The 15,509-nt window shown below is 41.1% G+C and overlaps 1 protein-coding gene across 2 annotated transcripts; it reads right to left on the bottom strand.

Annotated features, from left to right (window-relative positions):
• Positions 1-928: 928 nt before the first annotated feature.
• On the bottom strand, positions 929-14,680 carry bbs7 (Bardet-Biedl syndrome 7). Of its 2 annotated transcripts, none has more exons than XM_027154517.2 (19): positions 14,206-14,680; positions 13,589-13,654; positions 13,114-13,176; positions 8,668-8,843; positions 8,381-8,567; positions 7,718-7,790; positions 7,482-7,598; positions 6,937-7,067; positions 6,755-6,839; positions 6,362-6,464; positions 5,828-6,020; positions 5,632-5,706; positions 5,445-5,510; positions 3,278-3,417; positions 2,114-2,278; positions 1,915-2,024; positions 1,726-1,829; positions 1,508-1,631; positions 929-1,328 (listed from the first exon to the last, which is right to left on the bottom strand). In XM_027154517.2, the coding sequence occupies exons 1-19, from the start codon at positions 14,239-14,241 to the stop codon at positions 1,195-1,197; spliced, it is 2,148 nt and encodes a 715-aa protein (XP_027010318.1). In that variant the 5' UTR covers positions 14,242-14,680; the 3' UTR covers positions 929-1,194. The 2 variants fall into 2 exon arrangements, with proteins under 2 accessions (XP_027010318.1, XP_047658648.1); XM_047802692.1 differs by lacking the exon at positions 14,206-14,680 and adding an exon at positions 14,014-14,033.
• Positions 14,681-15,509: the final 829 nt, after the last annotated feature.

The following is a 15,509-nucleotide window of genomic DNA, read 5'->3' as shown; positions in this document are numbered from 1 at the left end:
GTGCCAACCCATCGCAGGGCACACACACTCTCATTCACACTACGGACAATTTTCCAGAGATGCCAATCAACCTACCATGCATGTCTTTGGACCAGGGGAGGAAAGCGAAGTACCCGGAGGAAACCCCCGAGGCACGGGGAGAACATGCAAACTCCACACACACAAGGCGAGGGTGGGAATCGAACCCCCAACCCTGGAGGTGTGAGTCGAACGCGCTAACCACTAAGCCACCGTGTCCACCTCCAGCATACAGTTAATCTTTTTTTTTTTTAACCTCTCACAGGGGTTTCGGGACAGCAGGCTTTGTCTGACGTTACTTTCTAGACATGTACACCAACGGTGGCCTTATTGGAAGTATCAAACTTGCAGGTCTAAGAAATACTTAAACATGCATATTATTACGATCAAAAGGGCATATATCTTTTGTACAGAAACTATTTTTATTCATGAACTTTATACCAACTCAACACACTATTTCTAATTTATTTAAAGGCCTACCTGTTTTTGATGTATTCATGCATATCTTAAACCCATTCAATTCCACTGACTAAGAAGTAATTATAATGAATCCAATACTGTAATAAAATCACAAACTTCATGGCTGTGATTCAGACACTTCACTACAAAAGCCACGGATTTTGCCTTATAGGGTTGCAAGACATTTTGTGGTTTTACTTGTAATCCTAATTGGGCATGGGTAGTAGCTTTAAAGCTAAAACATTGGCAGGCCAATTTCACCTCTTCCATTTGTGATAAAATCGAAGTATCAGAGCTGTGGGCATTAACTGATACTTGATTCAATTCTCTGCAAGCGTCTGTAAACTGAAACATCAGACATACGATGATGGTATGCATTTAGTTGTGTCTTGTGTTCATATGAAATAAGGAGCATATAAATGTGTGACACCCTTTGATTATCCTGCAAATATTCCAGACAGCAAGAGAGCCTTTTTATTTAATTATTAGCAGTTATTAGAGTACAAATATAAATTCACAAAAAGCAGCACAGTAGTAGTGGCATTTATTTCTAATTACATTATAACACACCATGATATATCGATACCGCTCAGTATAGCTTCTGTACTTTGGCATGTCAATGTGCTCAGCTACTGCAAATGAATATCAGAGAAATGTAACCATGAAATTAAAAAAATATTACAAGTAAATAAATAACTATGCTGTTGGTGTTTTAAATTAAGCGTCATTGAAAAAGTCCACCAAAGAGTTCAGATCGTAGTTGTCTAATATTTCAAGGAGCTGTGAAACCTTCGTCTTGACATTTTGCCCTTTGAATTTGAACTTGTCAATGAAGAGGTCTGTTATCATGCCTGTGAGAGGACAAATAAGTGTTACTTACATTTCTTAAAAAGATCATGATGGGAAATGAAATGGAAATAATAATAATAATAATAATAATAATAATAATAATAATATGTAACACTGATGCTTATCATATGTTTGACGTTTAAAATCGAGGAAGATCTCATTTCATGTAAAGGCTGCCTACCGTATAATCTTTCCAGGTGAGCTGGCTGTTTTTTATATTCTTCTAACAGACGAGCAGAATCGTCAAGTATATTGCGATACTCTGGAATCAGAAAATCTGCATTTCCTTCATGCACTTGCAACTCCTATAGAAGACACAAACAAACAGACAATAATAAAAGACTGTACAGTTCTAGAAATAAAAGCCACAATGTTCTAGTTCCTCACGGCAGAGTGTACCTTCAAAGCCTCAATAAGCTGAACCTTTTTGGCCAACAAGAGCTGACACTCAAGCTTAGGATGAATCATCTTCAGTGTATGGCTCACAGAATCTTCATTCACTTCTACAACGCAAAAAAGTTAAAAACAGAGATGACAGCAGTGCGAGGTGAAACTGGAGTTTGTATTTTTGTATGAATGGAAACTCACCGTAAGAAATGTTTAGATTGATTTTGCGCTTTGTGGCCTCCTTAGAGAGAACATCTTTGAGGATGGATATAGTGGATATGTTATCTGATTTAAAATTCCCTTCACCTTTGCTGAAAAACAAAACAGGCAAATAAATACCATAAGCCAACCACAATAAATAACCATCTGTACATCTTGCCCACTGAGAAGTTTGCCTCACCAGTAGCTTGCCTCAAGCTGAGTTCCCAGGAAAGTGTTTTGAAAGTAGAAGGTGATGTTTTCTCCTGCTGGCGTTTTCTCAGGCACCTCAGGCAGGCAGAACACAACCCATGAGTGGATCTCTGCAAAGCTGAACTGCCCCACAAGCCTCAAGGTATTCATAGGCCTGGAGACAAAACCCAGAGAGATGTCGTGTTTTCTAGATATCCAAACCAGCAGCCGTAACCAAATCTCAAAGCGATATAGGAAATTCCCAAGCAGAGGGACATGGTGTGGTGGCCAAGCTGCTACAATCTTGGTTATGAAAAATATCACATTAATAACTTTGTACCACAGCAGTACTGAATGCTCGTTTTGATTGGTCAGAAGTTTCAACAAGCAGATTTGACAGTAAACATTTAGTAACATGTAAAAATGTTTCCTTAACAATTACTGAGCATTTATTTTAAAGGAGTTCACAGTGTCTATGCTTCGTAACACTTTTTGTTTCTCTGACTAGGGAAAAACGGATACAGGAGTTTGTGCTTGATGGCCTCCTGGTAACATAACATTTTCTTTATTTTTTTTTTTCATTTTTTTTGTTACATGAACTCAACTAACCAACTTGGTTTGCTGGTGTTCCACAACATTAAACTATATACCTAGTTTAACTATAACTATAAACTATAATACAAAGTATGACGTTCTTTAACGAATGAAAGAATTGCTGACAAATCACTGCAGTACATCTTCCTCTCACCGTACTGTCACTGGTTATTTTCTTATAACTGCACATTTTCAGTTTCAAACATTTCTTTGTGAAAGTCAACAATCTGATAGGCGACTGTTTGCGAGACCGCAGCTATGTCTCTAGTGAGCTACCTAACTAGTTTCAAATAAACCAATCAACTTCATAGCAATTCAATTTGGTGTAGTGAGCGCTTTATAAAACTGAGCCTAAACACTATGATATTCTCAACAGTTAAATATTGAGCTCAAATATAGATTTATCTATAAAAATTGAAATATGATGTTGCCAACTAATACCATTTTAGCAAATTTTCTTTGGATAAAAATTCAGATTAACTCCTTGCAGCACTGTTACAGACCCACCATTGTCCCATAGTTCAGGTATACAAATCTAATCTAAGGTATTGGATTGATTTCCCTGCTACATGTGTCTCACCTGCTGTGATCAATGCTGTGGGTCCTCTGGTGGAGCGAGAGCGGTTTGATCTGGTACTGACGCACTTGGCAGGTTTTAGGCTGCAGCCGTGGGGTTACGTAGGCCTGAAGCGTCCCGTACTGACCCTCAATTGACCTCACCTGCAAAAAGTACAAAAGATAGTTAGTATGGTTGGACTTAATAAAGTTTGTAGGCTTGTTTATATACTTACTACTATACTACTTAAATTTTGGAACGTACTTATTGTCCCCCTTCATACCAAAAATTCATGTAAAGTGGTATGAAGGGGACAAAAAGTATGTTTCATAATCACATTCTTATGCATCATTACCATATACACCATTGTAGTGCAATTTAGGTAACAGGATGATACCAGACACTGATGCTGGGTGAGAGAAAATTCTCAAGATGGCCAACAAGATTCCAGTGTACAAGACATCTAACAAAAGTCCTTTAAAACATCCAAAGTTGTTTGAGATTTATTTTGAGATGCTTTAAGAATGAACTATATTCCGATAAAGTTACTGTAACCTCATATTACATGTGTTGCATTTGTCATCATTCTCTGATTAATAAACAAAAACATTAGAATCTTAGAATTCTTAACCTAAACAAGAAAAGTGCAAAATAAAATAAGGACAATATCCTTAATTACAATTAACAAATTTATTGCACTACTGTGTATTCTTAAATAATGATATTAAGTCAGCTATATCAGCAGCATTAAATTCTTATCGGTCTGCATAATAATAATAATAATAATAATAATAATAATAATAAAAAACAACTGAGTAGAAACATCACTATTATTGATGCACTGTTTAGCAGCAGAACAGCAGCTGATGTAACCCTTCTTATGTAAACCCGTCATGTAGTGATGTAATCTCATGCTGAATACTGAAACAGTGCATTCTGCTACTGGGATCCTGGTTTAAATCCCATTTGTGCCGTGTAGTGCCTAGGATACCATTTTTGTCCGTAGTGGGTGGGAAACCATGTGACAGTTCAAACAGACAAAAATAAGTTTTTTTAAGCACTCGCTGCTGGCTGTGTTGTTAACCTTCTCCACACAATCGTCTAAATGCAATTACATGGAATGTGCCATTATTGCAGCATGACGGATGTGACTTTGTTCGCCAATCTTATTCTACAGCAATTTGAAAATTCTGACAATGTTTGATTTAATAAAAAAAGATACACCCACAATTTTGTACATAAATAGTTAGATTTAATGATGTGCATTAACAAATGAGCTCCCGTTGTCAAGGAAACTAAACAGAAAAAAAAAAAAAAAAAGCATGTGATGTCTGTGACTTTGATCACGACATGGTTGCTGGTACCAGAAAGGCTGGTTTAAGGTTTCCGGAAATAATGATCTCCAGTTGCTAGAGATTACAAGGAATGGTGCAAAAAATGGAAAGAAAATAACATGAGTGAGTGACAGTTGTGTGGGTGGAAATGACTGACATGAGAGATTAGAGGAAAATGGCCAGATTGGTTCAAGCTGCCAGGAAGTACAGAGTAACTTTACAACTGTGGTGAGCAGAAAAGAAGGTAAGGTAAATTAAGGTAGATACTGTAAGCTATCACAACAGAAAACCAGATCAGATCAAATCCCACTCCTGACAAACAAAAATGAGAATCTGAAGCTTTTTTTGAGGGCACAGAAATTGCTGCAGATTTTCATTTAGATTTTATTTGGTTTTTTAGTGTGCATTTGCTCATGATAGCTTTCAGACCCTGTGCTCACCATTCCATGTACTGTAAACTCTAGAGACAGTTGTGTGTAAGAATCCCAGGAGATAAGCAGTTACTGAAAAACTTAAACCAGCCCATTTGGCTACAGCCATGTCAGGGCTACAGAAAACAGAGGTCACATTTTTCCCCATACTGATGTTTGAATTGAATATTAACTGAAGTTACTGCCCTGTTTCTGTATGATATAACGCACTGTGCTCCTGATACACGATTGGCTGATTGGATAACTGCATAAATGAGCAGGTGTACAGATGTTCCTATTAAAAGTACATTAATGAGGATTTTTACATTTTTTTTGTGTTCGTGACTCTTCTTTTCTACGGTATGTGTGACAACTGCATGGAATTATCTGTCATTTTAAAACCTGTTTAAAAATCACCTTTTAACAGTGTTAACTTCTATTAATTACCTTCAGTTCCAGCCTTGTGGTGTTAGCCTGGCATCTGTATGTGGCAAGGAGGAAATTCCCATTTGGCTATGAAAGAAAGTGTGCAGACTTTCAGGATAGGCTCAAGTCGATGTAATGTAATGTAAGGTAATATAACATAACAGCTTGCTTTAAGGAGCCTGAATAAATGAAAACATGTTAATGTTACCTCTGAATCACATTCGCTGAAACTAACCACTGCTGAGTTCTTATCCACATCCAGCAAGTCTATAGGAACATCACTCTGTGAAAAGCCGAGGAAAGGAAAAAATGCTACAGGTCATTTGCTAATATTGAGTGTATTTCTAAACCATCCAAAAATGATATTGTGTAGAGCCTCTCTAAGTCTGCCAATGTGCTTTGACCTGTAGCAGCAGGTTATCAATCGCAGTCTGCACTTCCAGCGTAAGGCTGTAGCTGGCATCCTCTTGGCACAGAGAGAACCTGTCATTGATGCTAAAGACCGGCACAGTGGATACAGCTGTGTTAGACTGCGAGCTCTGCTGGTATTTTTCCCGTCCCTGCATCACCTTGACCTGCAGCTGCTCCAGCTCGGCCCTACACACAAGCAAGCATGACATGAGACTAAAACCTTGACTCCTCATGGTTATAAGGCAGGAAGTGTTTTTCTCTACAGGTTTACTGTCCTTCTGATATTTAAAATTTCATTGATTAATGTTAAGATTAACATTGCTCTCTAGTCTAATTCAGAAACTGCTTATCAAGACCCCTAAAGATTAAATCAGGTTATATAATCTTTTTTTTTTTGGTTTTAATATTAGTAATATTTCTTCCTGATGTGAAGAGACATTATGTTGAAGGAATCCCAGAGTGTTCCTGTAATAAGCAGCGTATTGGTACTGAAGATGGCGCTGTAGTTCAAGCGGATATAGATTTACCTGAGAGCAACCACCTTGGCCTGGGTCTCTCGGCTCATTTTCACCTCGTCCCCCGGTCCTGCCTCCATCTGCTGAGGCTCTGTGCTGAGACCTGATACCCAACCTACACATGCCATGTCAGGAATGAAATGTGAGCTCATTAGCAGAATTTTAATATGATTACATGTTAGAGTTCGTGTCTAATTATACAATGAAGATCCTCTAATGACAGATCTCTGATTACAGAAAATGACTCATCATTAATCCAGGCTCGTAACAGAAAACTGGCATGCATAAACAGAAATCACATCCAGTGTAAAGTCCAGCATGCTTTAATGTCTAAAAAAATTCTAATTGAATAGAATGCTATAGGTACAAGTCCATAAAAAAAAGATCTGAAGAGTTTTAGCTAACCTGTGTATGTTGTCGTGACGACCTCATCATAGGACTCCTTTCCTACACACCCTCCCTGGATCGATGTAACACTTTCAGTCAACACCTTGCAAATGCAGAAATATATAGATTCATGAACACACAGGAGATGCAGTGGAACTTTTGTATTTTGCAAATTTTAATTTGAACTGGTTTTCACATACGGTCTCAAAACGCAACGTAGGCTCATTAGAGTTGTCCAGTCCGTAGATCTCGACCGCTCCATCATCTCTCCCGACCAGGATGTCTTTTACACCGTCACCCAAGATGTCGAACGTATCGATGCACAGAATGCCTTGAGAAAGCAATAAAACACAAAAAAATCAACAACTCCTCCAGATGCTTTTAAGACTATTTAATCAGTATTTTTATTGTAGTTTACTGAACAGTGGCTAATTTTGCAGCTAGATGGAAATCTTTTCTGGGCATGTTATTTTATTACATGAAAGTGTACTGTATCTGTGAAATAAACTGAACATGCTGGATAAAATATACTGTGTATAGTCTTAACTCCTAAGTTACAATATAATGATATATACTCTATTAATGATTATTCTTTAACCCAACCACTTCTTAAAGATCACTATAATAATTACTTTATTAAAAAAGGTCTTTTTCCAAGATATAAACTAAAGCACTCTAATAATTAAGGTTACGTGTACAAAACAGTACAAAGTTTTTATTACTGCTCACAGATATTGTTCCTCACCTCCTTTTTTCTTTTCATTGCCCACCTCCCACTTAGGGAGAGGAGCTGAACGGCTTAACTGTACTAAACCCATTTTGCCATCAGCCGTTCCATAAAGCACTTCCTCTCCGTCCTTACCTGAACACAGAGGACAAATCGGGGGGAAATTATATAGTAAAATTAGATATATATGATATGTATATATATGTTAGAATTCCCAATATTACAGCGTCACATTTACAGAGATGTTCACGCACCTCCATCTCTGTTATGAGGCTCCAGAACAGACGGCGGGCCGGAGATCTCAAAAGCATACAGCAGCTCTGAACCCTTACAGAAATCCCAGAAATGTAAAGCATGAACAAGGTCATAGGAGTATGTGTGGATATATATATAAAGAAAGACCATATGTAAACAATAAAGCACTATGTGGTGTCTGGATATAAGGAAATATATCAATGATGGCATTTTGCAATCTTTTTATCTTGCCATAAAAAGAGAAACTGTGAAGCTCTCCATCCGGACATTTTCCCTGTCACACCATTACCTCTGACTGTTTCAAAGCAATGACAGTGGAGATCAGAAGAAATGTCTTCTCACAGAAAACCTCACTGTATCAATAATTACACAGAGTTTTTAAACTACTATTCATGATCCCTGTGACTGAGCTGAAAATAAAGAAATGATGTATTACAGCAAGTGCATTTATATGAAACTTGCAGCAAGAGCTCTGAGAAAATTAATCAACACTTTCTGAGCTATCAGATCTTAGAATTTAACAACACTGTGGTATAAAACTATTAAACTTAAAATCTGGAAACACGTATATATCAACAGAGCTTGGTCCTTTTTTCACCAAAAACACTTCCTTTGTAAATGATCTAATAATGAATACAAACTAATTAATACATAGATATTACCTGTAATATGCGCAGTACTCGATCCTGGCACGCCAGAACAGGCACTGTACGCCCCACAGTCTCCACCGGTAAACACACAATGTCATTGATCTTGTCCCCTGATAGAAAATAGTCCTGGTCTTTGCAGTCACAGTAGTGGTTGTAAATGTAGCTGGCACAGACAAAAAGGTCCGACCCAGAAACACGCCTGCCCAGAAGGTTCAAATTGTTATATCGTGTCTGACATGAGTGTGCAAACAAAAGCCCAAATTAGATCTAAATATAATGGAAATGAAATAATAACTCACATGGCGTTGATGCTCTCTGTCAGATTGGCCCCAAAAGAGAGGAACTGTTTGCCCTTTTTGGTGTAACCCCTAACCTCAGAACCTGAGCATACAAAGATCTTCTCCTGTGGTGTTCCTAATGCACCTCCCAGCTCCAGCCTGGAGATCTTCTGTCCAGGGAGACTTCTGAATACAGGCTGGATAAAAAAGAAAGAGAGTAAGAGTAAGAGAGTAAGAGAGAGAGACAGACAGAGAGAGAGAGAGAGAGAGAGAGAGAGAGAGAGAGAGAGAGAGAGAGAGAGAGAGAGAGAGAGAGAGAGAGAGAGAGAGAGAGAGAGAGAGAGAGAGAGAGAAATGAGCAATCGGGTTTGAGTTTAAAACATGGCACCACCCCTCCTTGAACCGCCACCTTATTGTGGTGGAGGGGTTTGCGTGCCTGAATGATCCTAGGAGCTATGTTGTCTGGGGCTTTCTGCCCCTGGTAGGGTCTCCCAAGGCAAACAGGTCCTAGGTGACAGGCCAGACAAAGAGCGGTTCAAAAACCCTTTATGAAGAAAATAATAACAAGGTCCGTGACGTCGCCCGGTATGGCGCAACCGGGGCCCCACCCTGGAGCCAGGCCCGGGGTTGGGGCTCGCATGCGAGCGCCTGGTGGCCGGGTCTTACCCCACGGGGCCCGGCCGGGCTCAGCCCGAAGGAGCGACGTGGGGCCGATCTCCTGTGGGCCCACCACCTGCAGGAGAAACCGTAAGGGGCTGGTGCAATGTGGATTGGGTGGCAGTCGAAGGCGGGAGCCTCGGCGACCCAATCTCCGGACATGGAATCTGACTCTAGGGACATGGAATGTCACCTCGCTGGGGGGGAAGGAGCCTGAGCTGGTGCGGGAGGTTGAGAGATACCGACTAGAGATAGTTGGGCTCGCCTCCACGCACAGCTTGGGCTCTGGAACCCAACTCCTCGAGAGAGACTGGACTCTCTACTACTCTGGAGTTGCCCGCGGTGAGAGGCGGCGGGCTGGTGTGGGCTTGCTCATAGCCCCCCAGCTCAGCAGCCATGTGTTGGAGTTCACCCCGGTGAACGAGAGGGTCGTTTCCCTGCGCCTTCGGGTCGGGGAGAGGTCTCTCACTGTTATTTGTGCTTATGGGCCAAATGGCAGTGTAGAGTACCCGACCTTCTTGGCGTCTCTGGAAGGGGTGCTAGAAAGTGCCCCGACTGGGGACTCCGTCGTTCTACTGGGGGACTTCAACGCTCACGTGGGCAGCGACAGTGACACCTGGAGGGGCGTGATTGGGAGGAACGGCCCCCCCGAACTGAACCCGAGTGGTGTTCTGTTATTGGACTTCTGTGCTAGTCACAGTTTATCCATAACAAACACCATGTTCAAGCATAAGGGTGTCCATCAGTACACATGGCACCAGGACACCCTAGGTCGGAAGTCGATGATCGACTTTGTGGTTGTTTCATCTGACCTCCGGCCGTATGTCTTGGACACTCGGGTAAAGAGAGGGGCGGAGCTGTCAACTGATCACCACCTGGTGGTGAGTTGGGTCCGATGGCAGGGGAGGAAGTTGGACAGACTTGGCAGACCCAAACGTACTGTGAGGGTCCGTTGGGAACGTTTGGCAGAGTCTCCTGTCAGAGAGATCTTCAACTCTCACCTCCGGCAGAGCTTCAACCAGATCCCGAGGGAGGTTGGAGACATTGAGTCCGAGTGGACCATGTTCTCCACCTCCATTGTTGATGCAGCCGCACGGAGCTGTGGCCGTAAGGCCTCCGGTGCCTGTCGTGGTGGCAATCCCCGAACCCGGTGGTGGACCCCGGAAGTAAGGGATGCCGTCAAGCTGAAGAAGGAGTCCTATCGAGCCTGGTTGGCTCGGGGGACTCCGGAGGCAGCTGATAGTTACCGGAGGGCCAAGCGAGCTTCAGCCCGGGTGGTTGCAGAGGCAAAAACTCGGGTCTGGGAGGAGTTCGGTGAGGCCATGGAGAAGGACTATCGGTTGGCCTCGAAGAAATTCTGGCAAACCGTCCGGCGTCTCAGGAGGGGGAAGCAGTGCCCTGCTCACACTGTTTACAGTGGGAGTGGGAATCTGCTGACTTCGACTGGTGACATCCTCGGACGGTGGAAGGAGTACTTCGAGGATCTCCTCAACCCCACCAACATGTCTTCCATTGAGGAAGCAGAGGTGGAGGGCTCGGTTGTGGACTCGTCGATCCCCCAAGCTGAGGTCACTGAGGTAGTTGAGAAGCTCCTCAGTGGCAAGGCACCGGGGGTGGATGAGATCCGCCCTGAGTACCTTAAGTCTCTGGATGTTGTGGGGCTGTCTTGGCTGACACGCCTCTGCAACATCGCGTGGCGGTTGGGGACAGTGCCTCTGGACTGGCAGACTGGGGTGGTGGTCCCTCTGTTTAAGAAGGGGGACCGGAGGGTGTGTTCCAACTATAGGGGGATCACACTCCTCAGCCTCCCCGGAAAAGTCTATGCCAGGGTACTGGAGAGGAGAATTCGGCCGATAGTCGAACCTTGGATTCAGGAGGAACAATGCGGGTTTCGTCCTGGTCGTGGAACACTGGACCATCTCTATACCCTCACCAGGTTGCTGGAGGGTTCATGGGAGTTTGCCCAACCAGTCCACATGTGTTTTGTGGATCTGGAGAAGGCATTTGACTGTGTCCCTCGTGATGGCCTGTGGGGGGTGCTCTGGGAGTATGGGGTCCGGGGCCCTCTGTTAAGGGCTGTCCGGTCCCTATATGACCGGAGCAGGAGTTTGGTTCGCATTGCCGGGTGTAAGTCAGACTTGTTCCCGGTGCATGTTGGACTCCGGCAGGGCTGCCCTTTGTCACCGGTCCTGCTCATTATTTATATGGACAGGATTTCTAGGCGCAGTCGGGGGCCGGAGGGAGTCAGGTTTGGGGACCACAGGATTTCGTCTCTGCTTTTTGCAGATGATGTTGTCCTGTTGGCTTCTTCAAATCAGGACCTTCAGCATGCACTGGGACGGTTTGCAGCCGAGTGTGAAGCGGCAGGGATGAGAATCAGCACCTCCAAGTCCGAGGCCATGGTTCTCAGCCGGAAAAGGGTGGCTTGCCCTCTTCAGGTTGGTGGAGAGTTCCTGCCTCAAGTGGAGGAGTTTAAGTATCTTGGGGTCCTGTTCACGAGTGAGGGAAGGATGGAGCGGGAGGTCGACAGGCGGATCGGTGTATCTTCCGCAGTGATGCGGTCGATATACCGATCTGTTGTGGTGAAGAAAGAGCTGAGCCGCAAGGCGAAGCTCTCTATTTACCAGTCGATCTACGTTCCTACCCTCACCTATGGCCATGAGCTTTGGGTCATGACCGAAAGGACAAGATCCCGGATACAGGCGGCCGAAATGAGTTTCCTTCGCAGAGTGGCTGGGCGCACCCTTAGAGATAGGGTGAGGAGCTCAGTCACTCGGGAGGAGCTCAGAGTAGAGCCGCTGCTCCTCCACATTGAGAGGGGTCAGCTGAGGTGGCTCGGGCATCTGTTTCGGATGCCTCCTGGACGCCTCCCTGGGGAGGTGTTCCGGGCATGTCCAACCGGGAGGAGGCCCCGGGGAAGACCTAGGACACGCTGGAGGGACTATGTCTCTCGGCTGGCCTGGGAACGCCTCGGTATTCCCCCGGAAGAGCTGGAGGAAGTGTCCGGGGAGAGGGAAGTCTGGGCATCCCTGCTTAGACTGCTGCCCCCGCGACCCGGCCCCGGATAAGCGGTAGAAAATGGATGGATGGATGGACATGGCACCAATAATGTGTTTTGATTCTTCTAACAGTGGAGCGAGGAGAAGTTATGAGGATTGTGTGATGAAAGAGACTTCTATGAATGATGCTGATAATCAAAGTGCAAACTCATTTCCTCTTGTACACGTATAATAAGTCGTTTTATAGATATATAGACATTTTATATATGAAATTTTTTTGTGAATATTACAGCCAAACATGCTTGATTTGCTGGTGATGCAACTTGCTTTTTTTTTTTTGTAAAATACTAAAGCCGTTTTGTGACAATTAGTGTTGTTAAACATGCTATAGAAATAAACCTGAACTGAATTAATGCACCTTTAATCGCAATATTTCTTTTCTTTATTTCTATTCAGGTTTCATGTAGGTTGAGATCCATGCAGAATCAGTACAGAATTTTCAGTACAGAATTTAATATATTTTCTGTTTATTTTCTCTTTATAACTATCAGCTTTATGCTATAAGCCAAGTGAATTTACACAGCACGTTCAACAATTCACTTCCTGTCAAGTCAAGTCAAGTCAAGAAGCTTTTATTGTCATTTCAACCATATATAGATGTTGCAGTACATAGTGAAATGAGACAATGTTTCTCCAGGATTGTGGTGCTACACAAAACAAAGACAGTGCTAAGGACTTAGACAGAGCTAAGGACCACACCAGATTTAAAAATGTGTTTGAATGTTTAGTTACTGACAAATTCAATACTTACAACCGCCTCTCCCTTTTTCATCCCGAAACAGTTGACCACTCCATCATGATCTGCAACAGCAACCTAAACAGAAACAGAAACACACACACACACACACACACACACACACACACACACACACACACACACACACACACACAAATGTTACTACTAATACCAGTCAGTTTAAGAGTTTGAGATGAATCAGTGAGGTGAATCATTCAGACTCTGGTGCAGGCATAATGCTGTGCAGGCATAATTATCTCAACCGGATGCTCTGGATGCTCTTCTCATGAATGGGTGTGTTGTTTGTTGCATTCGACTGAAACCTGGTTTATGATGCCATGTTGAAAGCACATTCTGTCTGTCACAACTTACAGAACCTTTTCAGTTTCATATACTCAATAAGCGTGAAGATGAATGGACTTGAAATAAGAAAGACAAAATTATTTGTAGATTTTACTAAAAATGTATACACAGTTTTTTGTTAGATCACCTTTTGTGTTGCTTTACGGCCCACTGCAGGTAAAATTTTCATCGTTTTCGGAGAAGTCACTCCAACCTTAGAGAAAGAAATAGAGCAAAGTAATTTCTATTAAGGCAAGATCAAACAACAGAAACAACAATTTTGGTAATTGTTTTTGGTAATTGCGCAATGCTTATTTCACTGCTTTTTTCCACTCGTTATTCTACTTTAAATTCAATTAAAATTACATACCCCCAAAAAGCTTTTTTAAAAATATATATGTTCATTTGTGTATCGTTATGAAATACATGTTTGTTTTCTTTATAACATTTATATAAAATTTTTATCAATACGTGAACTCACAATGTATTTTTTAAACTAAAAATATATATTTAATATTCAGAACCAAAAATCTCATCTTCTTCATGATCTGCATTTATAAACTTACAAATTACCTGCTTTTATTTTATGCAAAATTGTTCTGTTGGTGTTTCCTTGTTTCTTGAAAAAGCATTAAATCTCTTGACAAATTGTGTCTTGTTAAAGCAAAATGCAGAAATCACTTTAACCATGTGCCATAATAGTAAAATAGAATAAATCATACAAATAAACATACTAGATGTGTAGCTGTAGGACAGCACTCCTACCTGCAGGTAATCAACATGCTTTAAATTGAGCTCCATCTTCTCAGATTTAAAGCGATCAAAGCAAACCGTAGATATATCACTTTAGCTTATTTCAAGATTTTTCATAACGCTAATATATTGCAATACACACATGTTACAGATATATCTATATCATTTGCTGGAGTAAAACAGCAGTAAGACAAATCATCACAAGTAAATGGATTAACATAAACTCATGGATTAACGTTACTCGGATCACGACACTGCTAGGTTAGCTCATTTGTAAGCTACATATTGCTCCATTTTATGTATCTAAAATAACTAGGCAGTTGTCCGGATACACCGAATACACTTTTATAGCCATATAACAAACTTTATAACTTGCTAAAACAGGTTTAAGCTTTCTAAGCAGTCAAATAACAGGCATTATGTGCTAGCAAATCGTTTTATTCAACGCTAGTCCGCCATATTTGATATTCCCTGCCCTGACACATCCACGGTTGCCGTGGAGACAGGGCTCCGTTCAAAAAGGACTCAAAAGTCTCCAAATAAGTGCCCTATCTATGTGAGTAAATAATGGCAACTGGATCCCTACCTAGTGCACTTCTCATATTAAAGGAAGCCTTTTCAAAGTAAAAAAGGATATGTGGTTATGCATCGATCATGAAAATGAAATAAGATCATTTATAAATGAATATACAGACTATTTAAATATAAATAGATGTTAACATAGAATATAAAATATAATTAGAATATTTACGTGTTCATTAATAAATATGGATATGCGTTTGTATTTATGTTATTATTATTATTATTATTATTATTATTATTATTATTATTATTATTATTATTATTCTGTAGACAGATAAGAATTTAATGGTACTGATATAGATGACTTAATATCAATATTTAAGAATACACAATTCATTTGTTCATTGTAATTAAGGATATTGTATTTTATTATTATTATTATTATTATTATTATTATTATTATTATTATTATATATTTTTTTTGCACTTTTCTTGTTTAGGTTAAGAATCCTTTCAGATTCCTTAGCTGCATCTCAAATGATAAACACAATGCACTTACACTATGCACTCTGTACGCTACCATCTTATTATTATTATTATTATTATTATTATTATTATTATTATTATTATTATTATCTTCTATAAATAGGGTTTTATAAATAAATACTTGATACCATACTAAAATGGCTGTTTTTTAACCATTAATGCTTAAAGCTGGACTAGAAAGCCTTCATCTTGTGTTGATGATGCTGAAAACATTTAGTCAGTCCTGATCATCACATGAAAACAGATGG

The sequence above is a fragment of the Tachysurus fulvidraco genome, chromosome 17 (assembly GCF_022655615.1).
Source record: "Tachysurus fulvidraco isolate hzauxx_2018 chromosome 17, HZAU_PFXX_2.0, whole genome shotgun sequence".
Classification (NCBI taxonomy): Eukaryota; Metazoa; Chordata; class Actinopteri; order Siluriformes; family Bagridae; genus Tachysurus; species Tachysurus fulvidraco.
The sequence above is the reverse complement of the archived record's forward strand: the minus strand, read 5'-3'. Positions and strand labels throughout refer to the sequence as shown.

Bases quoted from the DNA above. Each gene is read 5' to 3' on its own strand.
- bbs7 (XM_027154517.2), bottom strand. From the start codon at position 14,241: ATGGAGCTCAATTTAAAGCATGTTGATTACCTGCAG. The intron at 13,655-14,205 runs GTAGGAGTGCTG...TCTTTCTCTAAG, and splicing joins AGCATGTTGATTACCTGCAG to GTTGGAGTGACTTCTCCGAA. The intron at 7,068-7,481 runs GTGAGGAACAAT...TGCTTTCTCAAG, and splicing joins CAATGAAAAGAAAAAAGGAG to GCATTCTGTGCATCGATACG.